Source organism: Heptranchias perlo, chromosome 22, assembly GCF_035084215.1.
Source record: "Heptranchias perlo isolate sHepPer1 chromosome 22, sHepPer1.hap1, whole genome shotgun sequence".
Lineage (NCBI taxonomy): Eukaryota > Metazoa > Chordata > Chondrichthyes > Hexanchiformes > Hexanchidae > Heptranchias > Heptranchias perlo.
This window is the reverse complement of record NC_090346.1, coordinates 49,407,206-49,427,270: the sequence shown is the minus strand read 5'-3', so window position 1 is coordinate 49,427,270 and position 20,065 is coordinate 49,407,206. Positions and strand designations below refer to the sequence as shown.

The 20,065-nt window shown below is 43.4% G+C and overlaps 1 protein-coding gene across 3 annotated transcripts in view; it reads right to left on the bottom strand.

Annotated features, from left to right (window-relative positions):
• Window positions 1-1,121: 1,121 nt before the first annotated feature.
• The window catches only part of LOC137340799 (CREB-binding protein-like), a 111,444-nt gene continuing 92,500 nt past the window's right edge, over window positions 1,122-20,065 (bottom strand). For all 3 annotated transcript variants that reach the window (XM_068003587.1, XM_068003588.1, XM_068003589.1), the window contains exons 24-31: window positions 17,751-17,901; window positions 16,428-16,574; window positions 15,960-16,073; window positions 13,430-13,595; window positions 11,656-11,823; window positions 7,850-8,011; window positions 5,931-6,212; window positions 1,122-5,162 (exon numbers count right to left, since the gene is read on the bottom strand). In XM_068003587.1, coding sequence (XP_067859688.1) covers window positions 2,964-5,162; window positions 5,931-6,212; window positions 7,850-8,011; window positions 11,656-11,823; window positions 13,430-13,595; window positions 15,960-16,073; window positions 16,428-16,574; window positions 17,751-17,901 — 3,389 coding nt within the window. In that variant the 3' untranslated portion in view covers window positions 1,122-2,963. The remainder of the gene's footprint in view (window positions 5,163-5,930; window positions 6,213-7,849; window positions 8,012-11,655; window positions 11,824-13,429; window positions 13,596-15,959; window positions 16,074-16,427; window positions 16,575-17,750; window positions 17,902-20,065) is intronic.

Below are 20,065 nucleotides of genomic sequence, written 5' to 3'. Positions count from 1 at the left end.
GATGAGAATTCACCTATGATGGGCTCCTTCAGTCAATTCTCAATGTCCAGAATCTCTCGTGAATAGCCATTTTGGCAAGGCACTTATAGGGAAGCCTGCACACTCATTCCTCGACATGCAGACCTGCCTTTTGGAGCATCCACTGGTTGGAACTGCTTTGTCACAATACGCTCATCAAAGCGAGCATTTGTTTTGCATCCAAAGTCAACACAGCAGCTGCAGTCAGAGTTTCTTCTCTACTGTCCCAACAACATGCCTTCAATCTCAGGGCTTCTTCCACTGTACCAGTATCAGACCGCCACATCCCACATCAGCCTCCTTGTCCCCTTTCTGAACAGCGATGCCAAATTACGCTTTATGGCCAGTTCTGCGCTACGGACTTGCTACTGTACTAGGAACTGATTGAGCTCATTCTATTTGGGATTCTGATGGGACAGATAGTTAGCCCATCAATCTGGGCTCAATCCAGGCCCCTGAGGTGAAGAATGGAAGATTATTATTCAGGGAAAACTGACTTGCATGACAAGAAGTCACAGATATCCATTGGAACGAGTTTAAGATACAGATCCCAAAAATTGAGGATTCCCTAAGTTATAGTTTAAGGAAGACGAAAACTGCCACTTTTGGTTGCCGAGTGCTGAACTGCTTTCGTCAGTCTCCTTAAATTCACCTAATATCAGATTTAACCCACTCACCCTACATAAAGCACCAAAACCACCACTTCTAAAGCATCAGCCAGCAGCTTCCGGTGGTAACAGGGCACCATGCATTCTGCTGGTGTTGCACTGAAGGCAAGGGTATTAAAATGACTTTCTGCAGAGTTCAATTTAATCGAGTACACACGGTTCATTTTCATGTTAACTCTAAAATAAATATTTGCAGAGAACAGATACGAGCGCGCAAAAAAAATAACAAATTAAAAGAGCAAAGGGAAAAACTGGCAAACCGTCTAAGGGGAAGGAACTGGGGAATATAGAGTAATGCACATTAAAAGGCATCGGAGATTACAAACAAATGTGCAACTTTTCAAAAACCAAAACCGTCACAAAAGTTGAGCTGGCCGGGAGGGAGAAGAGGAAGAAACGACGAATACACAGGTCCAGCGGCATTTTATATACATGTTACAATAATGCAGATTTTATTTTGATAGTTTTTAACTGTAGTCTAAGTAGGTCAGCTGAACGGGATCTTGCAACTCTTTAAAGAAAAAAAAACAAGCGTGCAAGGATCCCACAGAAGGCAAGTACCGTCTACTCCTCTTAAGTGTACACAGTATCATTGCTACACAAAATTAAACACAAACAGAAATACATACTTAAAGCAAAAATAACCAAAAAATAAACACACACCAACTGTCTGCAGTCTAATGTGTCCAGCGCCAGGGCACCAGGTTTTAACATTCTAACTTTTCACAGTTGAGTACTTCATCGATTTTGTACAATTCAGAAACATATACACCAACACCTGCATGCAGGCAGCTCAGATTAACCTTCAACAAAGAGTTCAAGAAATGATCAGCTAATCCAATGAAGGCAGTAAACGGCTGTCAGCAACCATCATTCTATACACAGCTGAAGTATACATAAGTTACACAGTTGGCGAGAGTAGATTGAGGCTGCATAGGAATCAAGTTTCTGAAACTTTACACACTGTATAAAAACTGCAGCATTCCAGAATTTCATTTTCTGCTTTTCTTAAAATTAAAAACATCAGAAGCTACTAGATGGCTGACTGAAAACTGTGTGTGAAGGGAGAGCATGGCAGCAGGGATTACACTCTCAGAAAAATGGGTGTAGTTCACTGGTCGTTACTCTCCCTTGCTGCTGGTTCTGTGTCTGACAGGAGGGGGCAGGGGGAGGGGGAGGGGTGTGTGTGTGTGTGTGGGGGGGGGGGGGGCAGGGAGGTTAGCGAATGGGAAATCAGCAGAGGTCAGGGGCATAACAAACACACACAGTCTCAGAATCCAGGCTGCACCAGTTTCCATTCTGAAACACCATTTTTAAACAGGTAAGCTCTTCTAATTCATGAAAACTGAATTTTGGAGCCCTACAGTTTTGATGGGACTCACCAACAGCTTTAACAAGGAGGAGTTTGGGGGAGGGGGTGGAATTTAAACACATATTCCTTTTTTTTTTAAAAAATACCTCTTCAAATACTAAAGAAGTACAAACCTGTTTTCTGTTGCACACAGTTTATTTAACAATATGGTATATAAGTAAGAAATGAGTTTTTTAACCAGTTTATACAGTGATTGAGAGTTTTGTTTCCTTATTTATAGTAATTATATAACTTGCATGATTTACACTATAATTGCTTTCGTCTCATTTCAAGTTTCACAGAGAATAGAGGAGGAAAGGAAAGGATTTTTCTTCTATTAAAATCAGCACAATCTATCAGTGATCATCCTAGTTTCACTAAAACCAGTTTATCATGAAACAAAGCAACAATTTCTACATCTGCAAGACAAAGTTTGGCATTTGCCAGTACATGTGTGCAATGGTCTATTCCTATCTATACAAATTTAATACTTGAAACGCCCGCACAGACTTCACTATAGAAAAACCTTCCCAGAACATGTCAGAAAATTATTGGTATACATTATATGTTGCATTTTTCAGGAAATTTTCTTTCCTGGTTTTTAAACACAAAAAATGCTTAAAGTCTGAAAAATACAAAATAAAAAATATGAATAATATAACGAACTTGCTTTTTTTCCCCATTTAAAAAAAAAATTAGGCATGAGTCATTAGCAACAAAAGAAAACAGGAAACAAAAATAAAAGGAAAAAACAAAACACGACTAGATTGTGCAACCAGTCTCAACAAAAAATATATTCTTTGTATTTTAACAGCATGTCATCCCTCAATGTCTAAGGAAGTTGCAGTTCCTTCCAGGGATAGTTTGTCCCCAGACAGCTGAAATTTTCAGTACAAAAAGTCTAAGGAAAAATTGCTCCCAAAATGCTACAAGTTTTCTTCCACAAACTTTTCTAGTGTGTCACATGTAATAGTGGAGCTCGTTAGGCTAGAGCTGTCAGCACCCAGTCCTAAGTCGCCAGTGGCGCTGTGTATAGCACTAATGCTGGGATTAGTCAGTTGTGGAAGCATTGCACTCTGTTCTGGGGTGCTAAAATGTCCCTGATCCATGGGGTTAGCCTGGGGCGCTGCTAATCCTGGGTGTGGGGAGCCGGTCTGGGGAGAGACGTGGTGGGGAGAAGGCTGCGGCTGTATCCTTGGCGAAGGGCTGGAATGTGGAGGCTGGGACTGGGGTCGGGGTGAGGGCACCGGCTGTGGAGACCGCACCTGGTTGCTGAGGGAAGTGGCCATCTGTTGGTTCTGAAGGTGAGATGACTGCGGTTGTCCTGAGAGCATGTGCTGCTGGGGGCTCATGGGGTTGGGCTGGCCTGGCGAGCCCATTTGTTGCTTCATCTGTTGCTGTTGCAGAATCCGCTGCTGTAGCGTCTGTTGGACGCTGGGAGTCCCGTCGGCTCCCATGCCTGGCTGAGCCAGCTGGTTTATCTGCCCCATCTGGGGGATCTGTCCCATTGGCCCACCTTGCATGGGCATGTGCTGCTGCATGCGTTGCTGTGGCATGGCTTGTGGGTAAGCTGGTCCTTGTGGTTGCTGGAACTGGGTGTGACCTGCCATTCCTCCGGCCATGCCAGTGCTCTGCTGTGCCTGCTGCTGTTGCTGGATGAGCTGGCGCCTGATCAGCAGCTCCCTGTACTGCGGGTTAATAGATGCCAAGCTGGGGTTGTGCCCGGGGTTCATCATATTCATGGTTTGGCCCTGGGCGTTCATGCCGCCCAAGCCTTGCTGTTGTGGGGACAAGGTAGGCCGCTGGGCACCTGCCTGCATGGGGTTCAAGTTCTGCAGTGGATTCTGCATGCCTGCTTGGGCGTGCATGCCTGTTTGTTGCATTCTGGGCTGGGACTGAGGTTGCATACCAGGCTGAGGCTGCATGCCGGGCTGGTTAGCCTGGTACTTAGCTGTTCGTTGCTTTATGAATGCTGCCATAAGTTGTGGGTTGGACTTCAAAATGTTAAGAACCTGCTGCTGCTGCTGAGGAGAACTGGGTGATTTCAGTGTCCGTAAGAGGTCCTGGAGAGCATTCGGGGAGATGTTGCTCCGCGGAGGCTGCTGGGCACCTGGCATTCTCTGCCCTGATGTCTGTGGCGGTATCTGCATGCCACTCCTCGACATGCCAGTCTGCAGAGACTGTGACTGCGATAGTGTCGTTCCTTGTGGCCACTGCCCTGGTTGCAGACCAGGCATCACCTGCCCCATTGGAGGCCGAGCGACTTTCATACCCACAGCTGGCATTTGGTTGACGGGCCCGATCTGATTTGCCATCATGCTTTGCCGCGCCATCCCTAGGCCATTGTTCATGTTTGTCATTTGGTAAAGCTGCTGCTGCTGCTGGGCCTCCAGCTCAATCTGCCTGGCGACTTCCAATGCCGCGGCCGGTGGGGGTTGAACAGGAGGAGCTTGGGGAAGTGGCGCTACCTGGTTTGTAGGCTTTCCTTGCGAGACAGCGGTGGGGGGTTGAGTCCTTGGTGGATTGGAGAAACCACTAGGCAAGTTATTGGATGGCGGGGGCTGGGGCGGGGGCTGAGGCTGTGGTGTCTGAGGAGTACTGGGCTGCTGCTGTCCAGTGGGCGTACCAGGCGCGGCTGAGGTAGGAGAAGGCAAACTTTGCTGAGGCACATTTCCGCGCTGCATAGTGGCCATCCTTCTGCGGAGCATCTGCGCTTGCTGCAGCCGATGTTGCAGCTGCTGCTGACGTAGCTTGTGTTTGATGTTGAGGCAGAATGGCACGGGGCATTTGTTCTCTTGGCAGTGTTTTGCGTGATAACAGCAGAGGGCAATAAGCTGCTTGCAGACAGGGCAGCCTCCGTTGGTCTTGCGCTTGCAGCCCTTGGTGTGCTGGACAACCCGCTTCATCTTCTGGCAGGATGGCAACGAGCAGTTGGCATTGCGGCACTGGCAGGCGTGGACCAAAGACTGGATGCAGCGTTGGATGCTGAGGCGACGAGACTCCTGCGGGCTCTTGGAAAGTGGATCTGGTTGGTTACTGCTCTCGTCATCCAGCCCCAAGCCCCATTTAACCATTTTGTGCTCATGGCCTTTAGTGTTGTGGCAGTTGACACACAGGTCGTAGTCCTGGACAAGAGGAGAAAGAAAGTCAGAACCACTGCATTGTAACTAACAACTAAAAATTGTAACAGTAGCTGACTTAAGGATGTGTATAGCAACCATTTATTGTGGCACAACTGTAAATATGAAAATGTTCTTCATATCATGCATTAATTCCACTTCATGTTCTAAGAAAAGATCAATACTGAAAACAAATAAACTTACTCAGAAGAGTATAATGAAAGTTTTGCATTAGAGAGATGGAATAGGGGGATGGTTTCTGGCCCTTGTTCTCCCCTCCTTCTCCGAGGGTGCTGACTCCTGCTGGGATATGGGCTCAGGGCACCTTCAGTATCTCAACCAAATGGCCATTCCTCACACGTGAGCCTGGCAGTGAGCATCAGCAGGCTAATTGATCACAGGCGGCATCACTGCCAAGCTGCATCCTGTCTTCACCCGTTCACCTACACACGCTTTCCACTAGATTGTGATCAGTGGCAGGAACCCGGGTTGATTATCCCCTCCTGTTCCCAGTGGCCCTGCAGGCAAGGGCTGTGGTCCTTGCTGTTCTGGGTTAGCTGATTTCCCAGCACAGACCAGGGACATCTGGCCTGCATGGCTCAGCTTTATTTGACTTCTCCAACTGAAGCTGGTTAATGTACACTTCTAACTGCTTATTCTTTTCAAGAACTCTTCTCAAATGGCACAAGTGATTCATTTACGGGGATCATCCAACTTGAAACATTTATATTTTATTACCAGAAGAGGAGTGGTAGGAGAGTTAGCCCATCTTACCTCACAGACTGTGCAGTGCCACCGAGTTTCCACATGGTGCTTGCACTCATTGCACGTGTAGACAAACCGGTCCTGGCCTTGATTGTGCAACTCCACCAGCATGCACATGGTGGACCACTTTGCACGGCGTAACGAGGAGAATTCCAGGTGCTTGTCCCTGGCCAGCGTCAGGAAAGCATCACGGCCGTCCATCAGATCACAGCTCAGCAAGGAGTCGGGGTCCACAATGGAGGGCAACGTATTCACCACCGGTCCAGCATGGAAGTGGATCACAAAAAATACCTGAAAAAGTAGTGTTATCATTAGAAAGGAACAGTGACGGTCTGGGAATTGATGCATTGGTTCTTGCACATTAATGTTGGCTTGGAAATTCAATGCACTTTTTTTTCTTTAAAATATGTGAATCAGAAACAGGAAAATTTGTCCAGAGTTATTTTATAGGAATGGAACTATTCCACACCTAATATCTTCTCCTCATCACATCCTATTTGCATTTACAAGCTGAGGATAAAGTGAACTTTAGTAACTCAAAAAGGGGTTGGACTGACACCTGCTGCTTCTACAGTGAGTACAGGTTCCTGAGATAGATCCTGATGGTCACTACAGGTCTTGGGGGCGGGGGGACAGTCTTATTATGGGCGTCAGTCTTCCATTGCGGGAATCTGGAAGATGAGTTTCTGCCAGTATACCCCATCTTGAATAACCAAATATCAGGCTCCATTTAGAAGACCTGGTAAAACACGAATTGAACTTGCCAAATGAGGGCAACGGAGTTCAAAATGGTCAGAGCTGGGGCACAAACTTGGTTTCCTGTTCCAGCTGACCTCAGCATTGCTAGGTTATCCACAAAACAATACATGAATAACTAGCAATAAGACCCACCGTTCAACTCCTGGGTTGGGTTTCGGACTAAGTCTTGAGGGAAGTAGTACTCTTCTTTTGGCTCCTGTGCTCCCTCCCTCCCCCATCTTCCTTGGTCAGGAGATGGAAATGGTGCAGCTTGCGAAGCTTTCGAGAGACCTTTTTTGTCACATTATGGTTAACTTGCCAGGAGGTAGGGCATTTTTCCCTCTGTCTCTCAGCCAGTTATTTATTTATACAGACAGACAGACAGACAGAGACACACACACACAGACAGACAGAGACACACACACACAGACAGACAGAGACACACTTCAAACTGGCAAACTTGCTATCTAAAAGAGCCAGAACGCAAACATCAAGAGGACTCCCAATGTTCCAAAATCTGACGAAAGGTCACCGATCTGAAACGTTGACTTTGTTTCTCCACAGACGCTGCCCAGTCTGCAGAGTATTTGAAGCATTTTCTGTTTTTATTCCAAAATCTTAGTTATTGGACAACGCAGCCACTTAACTCTGCAGCAGCAACAATTCTACAGCGTTCAAAGACCAACTGATATTGTGAGATGTAATATGATTAAGTAGAATTATTCTGGAATCTGAAACCTATTATGATAAGCTTTTGTTCTTCACTCTCCGCCTCACTAATTTTCTCCCGACCTCTCCTACGGACGTTGACTCCTTACTAGAGTAGTTTCACGGGTGTCCACTGCCTCGTTACCTCTCTCAGGAGGCCATTATTTGTGTGTGAGCGTTGACAATGGGCATCAACAGGCTGTTTGGCCCCTGGGGAAGGAAGGAGGGGTGGGAGGATTTCACCAGAGCCTGATCCTGTCCTTACCCAACACTCTCACACGTGTACACTTGCTGCAGGATTTGCTGGATCACAGTCAAGACCGTGAATCCTGGGTGATTTTTCTCCTCCCCTACCCCAGGGATGCTAATTTTTTATATTAAAAGAAACTTATCAATCAGTAGCAATTCAGGTAAGAAGGGCATACTGGAAAAAACGCATTTGGTGCTCAGGTAGGCTGATTTTATAAAATTGACTACAGTACCTCTTTATGCTTTTCCATCGTGGCATAGAGTTTCTGGGACAAGTCATTAGCTACGTTCGGCATTCCAGGTTTTTTCTTGTTGGCTCGGCTGATGCTGCTTTTATTCTTATTAGTTTTCTTGTTGTTCTTTTTCTTTGCATTTTTGCTGTCTCCCTTCTTTCCCTGGAACAGGTATAAAAGATGGGTATTCAAACAACTAAAGAACTTGTTCTCTACTACTCTAGATACCTCACATGGGACAATAATTCACCATGACTATCCTGATAAAGGTTAGTTTATACAGAACATAATTTAGGAGCATAGTCCATTCTGCAGCACTTCCTCGTGGCTTTACTTCTTTCTAATGTACACACATGGTGCATATTCTTGCTTGAAGTCTGGATAACTGCAGACTCTTCCATTAGTGTATTGATCTGCAGCTCCTGCACAAAGACCTCACACAAACGGTCCTAACTTGGGCAGCATTCTCAGATGGCCACAACAGGCATTTTTACAAACAGGGAAGAGTACCTACGATGCTAAGAATGAACTGCAAAGCCTGTGGGGACTTCTGTACCTAGGCTGACCACTCATTATTCCCCCCCGAGGTAACCATGTCACTAGTGATTACAATCAAAGATTCCTTAAAGACAATATGATCATGACAATTAGATAAATTGTTTTTAATGAGTTGGAATTTATATCATAGCTTGGAACAATAGTTTGAGGTTCCTTTGTCACCCTGCACTTTGTGAAGCAGGATGTGCTCGTTGGCATATTCTTGAATAGTAGAACTGCCTGTCTCATATGACTGTTGTAATGCTGCACTTCAAACATCAAATGGCCAATTTTTGCTCTTGATGTAATCGACAAGGATCTAAATTAACATTAGCCCGAATACCAAAACAGAGATTAAATTAATATTTGAGTCACAAGTTCAAGTGGCCTCCAGATTTTTAATGTACAGATCGTAACCAAGGTATTGAACCTCTACTCTGATTTCCATGTGAAGACTGAATTTCAAATTCTCCTAGAGTTCCACATTATTTTTTAAATGTGGTAAAAAAGTTCGGTTTTTAAATCATAGTGGGGTCATCACTTGGTCCATGAGGTGCAGGAGTTGTAAGGAGGAATGGGAACACTCGTTTCAAGAAACTTTTCTTGTCCACAATTACTAAATTTGAACAGCGGGAAGGAGGTGTGTTGTTCTATCTCAAATCAACTCATCTCCAAGTTCTCCTCCAAGTCGCACACCATCCTGACTGGATCATATATCGGCCATTCCTTCATCGTTGGATAAGCAGTAGCAAACATTTAAAAAGATATTTTATGACTCGCAACAAAAATATATCCCTATGAGGAGGAAAGACTCCACAAAAAGGGTGAACCAACCATGGCTAACTAAGGAAGTCAAGGATGGTATCAGGTTAAAAGAAAAAGCATACAACATGGCAAAGATTACCGGTAAGCCCAAAGATTGGGAAAACTTTAAAAACCAGCAAAGGATGACTCAAAGAATAATAAAGGAAGAAAACAAATTATGAGAGTAAACTAGCAAGAAATATAAAAACTGACAGTAAAAGCTTCTACAAGTATATAAAAAGGAAGAGGGTAGCTAAAGTAAACATTGGTCCCTTCGAGGATGAGACTGGGGAAATAATAATGGAAAACAAAGAAATGGCAGAGGAATTGAACAGATATTTTGTATCTGTCTTCACAGTAGAATACACTAATAATATACCAATAATAGTAGAAAATCAAGGGGCAAAGGGGAGGGAGGAACTAAAAACAATCACTAGAGAAAAAGTACTAGATAAACTAATGGGTCCAAAGGCTGACAAGTCCCCTGGACCTGATAGCTTGCATCCGAGGGTCTTAAAGGAAGTGGCTACAGAGATAGTGGATGCATTGGTTGTAATCTTCCAGAATTCACTAGATTCTGGAAAGGTCCCAGCAGTTTGGAAAACCGCAAATGTAACACCCCGATTCAAGAAGGGAGTGAGACAGAAAGCAGGTAACTATAGACCAGTTAGCCTAACATCTGTCATTGGGAAAATGCTAGAATCCATTATTAAGGAAGTAGTAGCAGGACATTTGGAGACTCATAATACAGTCAAGGAGAGTCAACATGGTTTTATGAAGGGGAAATCGTGTCTGACAAATTTATTAGAATTCTTTGAGGAAGTAAGGGGCAGGGTGGATAAAGGGGAACCAATGGATGCAGTATATTTGGATTTCCAAAAAGCATTTGATAAGGTGCCACATACAAGATAAGAGCTCATGGTGTTGGGGGTAATACACTGGATGGATAGAGGATTAGCTAACTAACAGAAAACAAAGAGTCGGGATAAAAGGGTCATTTTCAAAATGGCAATCTGTAACTAGTGGGATGCTGCAGGGCTCAGTGCTGGGGCCTCAACTATTTACAATATATATCGATGATTTGGATGAAGGAACAGAGTGCCTTGTGGCCAAATTTGCTGATGCTACAAAGATAGGTGGTAAAGCAAGTTGCGATGAGGACACAAAGTGTCTGCAAAGGGATATTGACAGGTTAAGTGAATGGGCAAAAATTTGTCAGATGGAATATAATGTGGGAAAATGTGAAGTCATCCACTTTGGGAGGAAAAATAAAAAAGCAAAATATTATTTGAATGGAGAAATACTACAAAATGCTGCTGTACAGAGGGATCTCTGTACAGCAGCATTTTGTAGTATTTCTCCACAAAATGCTGCTGTCCTCGTACATGAAACACAAAAAGTCAACACACAGGTGCAGCAGGTAATCCGGAAGGCAAACGGAATATTGGCCTTTATTTCTAGGGGGATGGAGTATAAAAGCAGGGAAGTCATGCTACAACTGTACAGGGTGCTGGTGAGACCACACCTGGAGTACTGCGTACAGTTCTGGTGCCCTTATTTAAGGAAGGACATACTTGCATTGGAAGCAGTTCAGAGAAGGTTCACTAGGCTGATTCCGGGTATGGAAGGGTTGTCTTATGAGGAAAGATTGAACAGGTTGGGTCTATACTCACTGGAATTTAGAAGAACGAGAGGAGATTTTATTGAAACGTACAAGATTCTGAGGAGACTCAATAGGGTAGATGCTGAGAGGATGTTACCCCTCATGGGGGAATCTAAAACTAGGGGGCACAGTCTCAGAATAAGGGGTCGCCCGTTTAAGACGGAAATGAGGAGGAATTTCTTCTCCCAGAGGGTCGTGAATCTTTGGAATTCTTTACTCAAAAAGCTGTGGAGGCCGAGTCATTGAATACATTCAAGGCTGAGTTAGACAAATTTTTGATCAGCAAAGGGGTCAAAGGATATGGGGAAAGGGCGGGAAAGTGGAGTTGAGGTAAAAATCAGATCAGCCATGATCTCATTGAATGGCGGAGCAGGTTCGAGGGGCCGAATGGCCTACTCCTGCTCCTATCTCTTATGGTCTTCTGCTCTTATGGTCGTTGGTTCAAAATCCTGGAACTTCCTACCTAACATCACTGTGGGAGAAACTTCACCACATGGACTGCAGCGGTTCAAGAAGATGGCGCACCACCACCTTCTCAAGGGCAATTAGGGATGGGCAATAAATGCCGGCCTCGCCAGCGACTCCCACATCCCATGAATGAATAAGAAAAATCTCAATGTAAAGTTGGGCAGGTCACAAACTGAGTATGAGTCCAAAATACTAAATATCAGTCAGGCATCAATGGCAGACTGGTGGGTCCCCTCGCTGGTGCGGAGCTTGTATACGAAGGCCTAAAGCCAAACTTTAATTCAAGTTTAACTAATCCATAAAATCTTGAGGACAGCCTCCTCCCAACACTCACATCAGGGGCTTCGCTGGGGATGCTGTTCTCCTCTCTCTTGCGTTCCTCCTCTTCCTGTTCCAACTCTTTTATGCTTTCTTCAAGTACGTTGGGCCAAAAGTCACCCTCAAAATAAGGCAACTCATTTGCACTGGTCAGCCGGTCCTCTGTCGCTTGCTTGAAGATATCCTGCCAGCAAATCGAAAAAAAAATTAACATCAAATGACATGTATTTTCTTATACAACAGGACTGTATGAAGCAAAGACGCCTTATTTAAGTTTGCACAAGTGTGGAAGAATGGTCAAGGGATGCTAGAGAATTAAAAAGTGTAATTTCAAAGGAACACGTTATTTTCCACAACCAAATACACACCAATTATTAGAGAGAGATTCATTGCCTCAAATCTAATTAACAATAGTGTCATCTCAAAGTGTGAAACTTCCTTTGGTATGTCACTGATGTTAAGGTTGTATCACTGTATTTTAAGATATTCATATAATTCAGGATTTGATATATTATAGAAAGTTTTATGCTTCAGGTATTTAGGGGAAGTTGCTGAATTATGCTGGATAAACAAGTGGTCGTACGAGTCTTATGCTGGTTGTGAACTCTATTGTTTAGATTCATCTGGAATCCCATGTCAAAGAGAATTTGGATTTAAAACCAATTGGTTTGACGAGACAGAGATAGAGATTATAGATAGATAGCTTCTTTGGAGCTGATGATTCAAAGGAACTGTTCTGTAATCGAGTTTAAGCAGAAGGAATTAAGCAGTGCTTAGAACTTTGGTTAGGTCTAAGGGACTATCAAACTTCTGCTGGAGAAGAGCTGTGAGCGGATTTAACTCTTTAATGGACTCTGTGCTGTATGGATGTGAACACTACCTTGTATTCTGTAGTATATGCCTAAACTTAATTCTGTCTCTTATGCTTCTGTGTGCTCTTTAAACTGTAAATAAATGATGTATTTAATTTAGCCTGTAAAAGTTTGGATCTATATGGTAACATTCTGATTACTATGGAGACTGAAACCATAGGACACACCTACAGGAACTGCAGCACATAGCTTACCGCAACTTAGAATAATTATAAAAGACTTGGGTCACCCATCATCAGCAAACAAAAGTACAGCCTTCCAGATTCATAGGTTCAAGGTCAACTCACGGGAAGTGATGTGAAACTGTTGGAAAAAGGTGTTGTAAAAAACCTGAATCATAATGTCCTGTAAGACTTTAATCTGGCAGAAAACCTCCCCTTTTGATTCAAAGTCTCAGATAATATGAATTTCCACTCTGAACAATAGATTTAATGCTTTAAAGCTACCTACACAGCCATCTTATTACAAACCAGTGAACAGTCTAACAGGCCATGTGCCACTTTACTTACAGTTGATATAGTTTGCCCTGACAATTGGGTAAGATGGAGAATAAGAGTCTGCCCGAATCAAACATGTTAACACGCATACAGGTTTACAACGATTTGTTCGAATAGGATTATCAGATTGTTCGGACAAACCGTACTTTGTATCCCACTAAGTTCACCCTTCGCAGGATTTTTTCTTGTACCAGAGAGCTGGGAGGTGAATCGTTTCAGCAACTGGAGACTGCAAGATTAGCGTGGAGTCGGGAGGCTTGGGGGAGGGGGGGTACTGTCAAAATACTACTAGTTAAGCAAATCTGCATTGGTCAGCATTTGAAAGCAACATCAAGCTAAAGGGATTGGATTACATTGGGGCATGCACAATATTTTATTTGTAAAGCAGGTATTGGGAGGATAATAGAACTTCAGAACACACCTTGAAATCGTGTATGATACGCTCTGCGAAAGCTTTATCCAGCATCTTCTTATACCATTCCTGTAACCGTTTGGGTTTGGGGATCTTCTGATCTGCTGGGTGGCAGTGGAAGATGTAATCATCACCTTCACTGGGAGGGCACGCCCAGATATGGCCTTGTGTAAAGCTGCGGGCAACAAGGTGAAATGGATTGTTCAGATACCTTTACAGCTCCGATCTAAATCACGCGAGGAAAATGGCAACCAGACGTACAGATTCCAGTTTAAATTGTTCAAAAAACTTACTTATAATTATACTCAGACATGGATGCAACAATTATACTCGGACATGGATGCAACAGTACTGCCAAAGTACAGCAATTCCAAAGCCAAAGATTGATTATGATTGGTAATGTGTATCTGAACTAGATAAACAGAGGTGTTCATGGGAAAATTAAAAGAGGTATTTCATTAGGTATAAAAGGAACAACGGAGAGAGTAGAGACCAGTATAAAACCAGCTGTAGATAACTGTGGCCACTATTAGGGATGCTGAAAAGGCAATGGAAAAAGGCGGCAGTTGACGACTGTATTAGGAATGGTGAAGCTTTTTTCAGTTATGTTACAAATCAGAAAACAACTGAAAGTCTCATTAGTCCTTTGAGGGACAGGTTCAGTATGAGAGCGAAGATATGGCTGGTGAGCTAAACAGATACTTTGCAATGGTTTTCATTTCTGGTGATGATGCTACAGTCCTGGTTATACAGGGTAGGTGTTCAGCTAAAATTGCTTCAACAGATTTAATTGCAGTAATGGTCTTAGTTAGGATTAAGGCACTTAAAAGCTGATTGTGCTGCTGGACCTGATTCCATTTACTGCAAGTGTGCTTAGAGAAATGGGGGATGTCATACGTGAGCCCTCAAGTATGGAATAAGCTGTTGCGGTCTGGATTGGTTCCAATGGATTGGAGGGAGGCTCCTGTGGTCCCATATTTAAGGGGGGGGGGGGGAAACAGACCCTGGGAATTACAAATCTGTCAGTTTTGATGTCGAGAAGTTGATGGAAACTATTATATGGGATATGCTCTGTGATCAATTGGAAAATTCAGTGATTACCATGGATTGCACAGAATCATAGAATCTTACAGTTCAGAAGGAGGCCAGTACCAGTTCTTTGAAAGAGTTATCCAATTAGTCCCAATCCCCTGCTCTTTCCCCATAGCCCTGCAAATGTTTCCTTTTTTTTGACATGGCTTCATGAAATGCAAGTCCTGTTTCATTAAACTGATTGAGTTCTTTGAAGCAGTGACCAGAAAAGTGGATGATGGCAATGTCGTTGATGTTCTAAAGTCTAAAAAGACTTTGATAAAGTGTCACATGGAACGTTGCTGGAAAATAGACCATACAGGATCACAGAACCAATATTATGCTGGATAGGTGACTGGTTAAAATCCTGCAGGTGTTGGGACTGCTGCTTTTCGTTAATATTGTGGAGTAATGCTTTAATGGAACCATTCATAAATGGACAGACGACAAAAATGCTAACTATTTCGGTCAAATCAATAGATTGCAGGCTGATCTAAATAAGTTAGAGAAACGGGCCCATGTGTGGCGGATGTCCTTCATGCAACAAGCTCAGTGTAGTGCATTTGAGGTCGGAAAACTTCAGGCATGTTTATACCAAGCAAGGATCCCTGTTAAGGTTATGGATCGAGAGGGACCTGGGGTATTGGTTAATTACTTATTAAAGGTGCACAAGCAGTGTGAGATGGCAATAGGGAAAGGGAATAGGGTTTTTAAGATGTAATGCTTAGACAATCGAGGAAAAAACAAAGAGCATTACACTTAGGTGATACATGATTTTTGTACCTCTGCACTTTGGACTAATAGTTTTGGTACCCACACGTGGAGAGAGGTATTGAGGTTCTAAAGTAATTGCAGATAAGTGACACCAGAACGGCACCTAGCTTTAGTTATCAGGATAGGTTGCAAAATTTAGGGTTATTTAGAGTAATGCAGGCTTTTAGGGGGTATGAAGGGCTTGGATTAGGGATTGTAGGGCTAGAAGGCATGCATATAAAATCCTTCGGCAAAGAGTCTGATTAGATGTCAGGAAGCATTTTTTCTTGTTGAGAAAAGAAATACGTGGTGGGTATAGATTTGCTGCAGTCCTTTAAAGGGGAATTTGCAAATTCCCGAATGAAGAGGACATTTCCAATTGTCGAGGCCAAGTTGTTAGTTAGCTGGGATTATGAGGGCTATCAAGTCTCCTGGAACTTTGTTTGATTGCCTTTGGGAGTCAAAGTTTTTCCTGAATTGGCTAAAGGTTTTTTTGGCTCTCCCCTGAGACTGAGTGGTTCAGGGTGGGCCAATGGCGCACGTGTTGCACCAGCAGATATGGGGGGCTTGATGCGTTTCATGGCCTTTCCTGTCCTTTTTGTACACCACTATGAGATGCGAGAGGGGGCATGACATGCACAAAAACTTTGCTCCCCATTACACACAAAGAACAAATAAACTTGCAAAGCTCTACCTTTGTTAAAATGGTACTTACCCAAGTTTTTTCACATACTCCAGGTAGCCAATTAAGATTTCATGATAGACTGCAGTTCGGAGGCACCTTGGGCGGAAGAAGTGAATACTGTCGAGGTATGATATGTACACACGCCTGCAAAGTTGTGCGAGAGACACAGTATCAGCCATTAGCTAGTGATTAAAAAGGCTATATTCGCCTTCATTAAACTAAACATCTACTATCCTGGGGACAAAACAAAGTGACTACTACTTTAAGGGTACATCATTTTCTTACAATAAATATTCTCCATTTTTTTTGATTTACTCCAGTTTCTAAGACATTTACATACTCTTTCAAAAGCTTAAGAGTTTTTTAAAAAAGCTTCTCCACTATTAAAGCATGGTCAAACTCATTGTTCCTTTACAAACTGAACATAAAAAGAAACTAAAGCAGGCTGTGAATAAATAACCTGCTAAATAAGATATTGCACACAGTGCATGTCAGTACCTTGTATTGGGGGTTGGGCAGTCAGAGCCGTATTCCTGTACATGCATTCCAAAGAAACAGACGTCCACACCATCAATCTCCTCAAAAGCAAAAAGTGCTTTGGTTCTATAAGGAAAGGTCTCCGACATTTCGCCTGTATCCACAAACCTGAAACAAGGGGCAACCATTAGACAGCCCAAAGGGTGAGTAACATTAGATCACAATACTCCCTCAGCTGCAAGTGCAAAACATTCTACCCATTAACAAACATAGTAAAAGCAGGGCAGGGAAGGAAGAGAAAATAGCATCCAAACTATATTTTGTATTAAAATAAACAGTCTGACACTGGGACCTACTTTTAGCAGGTTTTTTCTGCTCCAAAATCAGTGACATAAACTTTATACAGCACTAGCAAAGCTGGATGAGTAAATGTAGGGTGCTACATATCAAGGGGTCCTAGTTAGACTGACTCCACCAGTTAGTCTGATGTCACAAACTATGAATAATGAGTCTATCTTGGCGTAAAATTAAATGCCCAGCAGACACCATTGTAGTTATGTCACAATTGTGGTTTAATTTGATTTTCTTTTACTTTCTAACGTCTGGAAAGCTGCCGTTGCCATTTCCTCCCTGTCCTTACACCTGTACCTCCCTGACCCCCATCTCCTAATCACTCTAGGCCTGAGCCCTAGTCTTTTGGCAGTTTCTCCCCACCTTCTGCCTGCCCTTTCCAAGCTCACCTCGTCCACAAGACCAATCCTGCTCTCTCTATCCCTTCCCACTCAACTCACGACCACCCAGTCTCTCTTCTTGGCCTCCGTACTTGCTGATATCAATAATGATTTCCCTTCCTAAAGCACTGCCTGCCTCCTCTTCAAAACTGCCAGCATCATCTCAAGAAACCCACACCCGACTCATCCATCCTCCAAGTACTGTCCCATCTTCAACCTCCCTTTCCCCTCTAAGGTCCTCGGGCACACCATTGCCCCTAGGGCAGAATCCATTTCTCTCAGAATTCTGTTTGAACCACTTCTGCCCTGCTCACAGCATTGAAATGGCCCTAGTCAAAGCCAGAAATGAATTCCTCTGTTATTGTGGTGCATTATTCCCCCCCATATCCTATCTGCAGCATTTATCCATGGCCTCCTGCTCTTCCTGTTGCCTTTCCACATCATCATCTGCAGGCACCAGTTCAGCTTCCACATGTGTTTTGACACACAAACTATTCTCAGACAGAAAATTATAAAACTCCCAAGTGGCCATATCTTTCAGTGCTTCATGGGCAGAGAACGTATTTAATGACTTTTGTAATTAGAGGGTCCTCCGGGTGTTTGCTTTACTTGCCTGCTTTTCATTCCTGGTTTAACTTCCACAGTTTTATCGGAGCTGGATACCACACGGACATACACCTCCCCAGCCTCTGGGTGGTTCTGACGTCGCAGAAATTTGTTCACTCTGTCTTCTAAATGATTCCCTAACCTGGTTGTTTGTAACCCTATGAAAAGAAACACAGCATAAGGAAACACATTAGAAGTAAGTGAAATTCAGGTTACAAACTGCCCATTTCTCAAGTTAGGAAACCTCCAACTTCCTGGAAGGTACATTATGATCATTAGTGGATACAAAGCAATGTGACATTTGAGTTGTTGCAGCTGAGCTCTCACCAGGAAGAACATTTTTCTCTCTTTAAATCATGTATTAGATTACCAGGATCCAAAATCTATCAGTAAATATTTATGCACCAGAAATTTGGGGCTAAAAGAAAGAGGAGATGGTAATTTTATAAGCCGGTCACATCCTCCCTCAGGATTTCCGCCCAGTGAAGCAATTCCGTCATAGTGGATAGGGCAGCAACATACTCCCATCAGTTCCCGGTGTTGGTCCATTCCACTCCAGCACCATTTCCCACTGCTGATTAAAAACCAAAAAGCAGCTTGGCGAGATAGATACAGCTTTAAAATCAGCAACGAGGGTTGATCATTTAAATATCACATTGCTGAAAGGAGAAAGGTTGTGGGCGTAGCTGGTACAAAGGAGAGAATTTTGATGACGAGCAACATTGTCATATTGATCCGCTTAGAACAACCACGGATCACTAGCGTTTCTTAAGTGAAACTCTGGTCACATTATATATGGTGATGTGTGACAATGTAAATATAGGTTCATTACTTGTTTGCTCTCTTACATTAACTATTTGAGAATTTAGAGTGTATATTATTCAGTTCAAAGGCCTTCACTAATAATTAATGACTGCTGCTCAATCAGAACCAATTTTTAATTCAACCATGTACTAATTTGGTTACCTACTGCATTGTCACATTACTGCAAACGTTGTTAAGGGTGCTATTGGTGCCTTTCCAATCTCACAGTCACACTTAGTTATTATGTTTTATATTTCAAAACTGATGGTTGGCGGGAGCAGGTATGCGATACAGAAATTGCTCTGACATGATGCCATGTGTCCAGTCATGTACCACTAGAGTAGGAACTGTTAAATCCATAGGGTCGCCACACAATATCTGTGCTCCCAGGCTGTTTCAGATGAGAAGCTTTAAAGTATAAAACACAATAAGGCGGCGTGACAGACACCTCTGGTTATAACAATCCAGTAGACTGCACGTCCTCTTCTACCGCATATTTATTGGTTTAAGGATATTTATTTGTAGTGACAACCCGAGGTTAAATAAGATCTAGTTTCCAACTGTAACTGGTTATGCTCATTGTCAGCCTAATTGCTCAGGGATGGTCCAAATTCCCCCTCTGCTCCATGGAAAATCCCAGGCTGGGGTTTTTCCATTGACCCTGATTACGATTTGGTTTATAATGTAATGGGTGTTACCACCTTTGTGCAATAGTTATGATGTGGAGATGCCGGTGATGGACTGGGGTTGACAATTGTAAACAATTTTACAACACCAAGTTATAGTCCAACAATTTTATTTGAAAATCACAAGCTTTCGGAGGCTTCCTCCTTCCTCAGGTGAATGTCAAGAAATCCTCGAACCTTTCGCATTTATAAATCACAGAACAGTACCTGGTGAGTACAGATAATCTTTCCAACTGCCCGTTGCCAAGGCAATCAAAGTGGTCAGACAGAGAGGTGTTACCTACAGTACCACCGAATATACAAACAACCAAAAAAAAACCAAACAAACAGAGAGAGGCAGAAACATAGAAACATCCGGAAGGAAGAGAAAGACAGCAAATGACCCGTTATATTAAAAACAGATAACTTTTGTTCGCTGGTGGGGTTACGTGTAGCGTGACATGAACCCACGATCCTGGTTGAGGCCGTCCTCATGGGTGTGGAACTTGGCTATCAATTTCTGCTCGACGATTTTGCGTTGTCGTGTGTCTCGAAGGCCGCCTTGGAGTACGCTTACCCGAAGGTCGGTGGCTGAATGTCCTTGACTGCTGAAGTGTTCCCCGACTGGGAGGGAACCCTCCTGTCTGGCGATTGTTGCGCGGTGTCCGTTCATCCGTTGTCGCAGTGTCTGCATGGTCTCGCCAATGTACCATGCTCTGGGGCATCCTTTCCTGCAACGTATGAGGTAGACAACGTTGGCCGAGTCACAGGAGTATGAACCATGTACCTGGTGGGTGGTGTCCTCTCGTGTGATGGTGGTATCTGTGTCGATGATCTGGCATGTCTTGCAGAG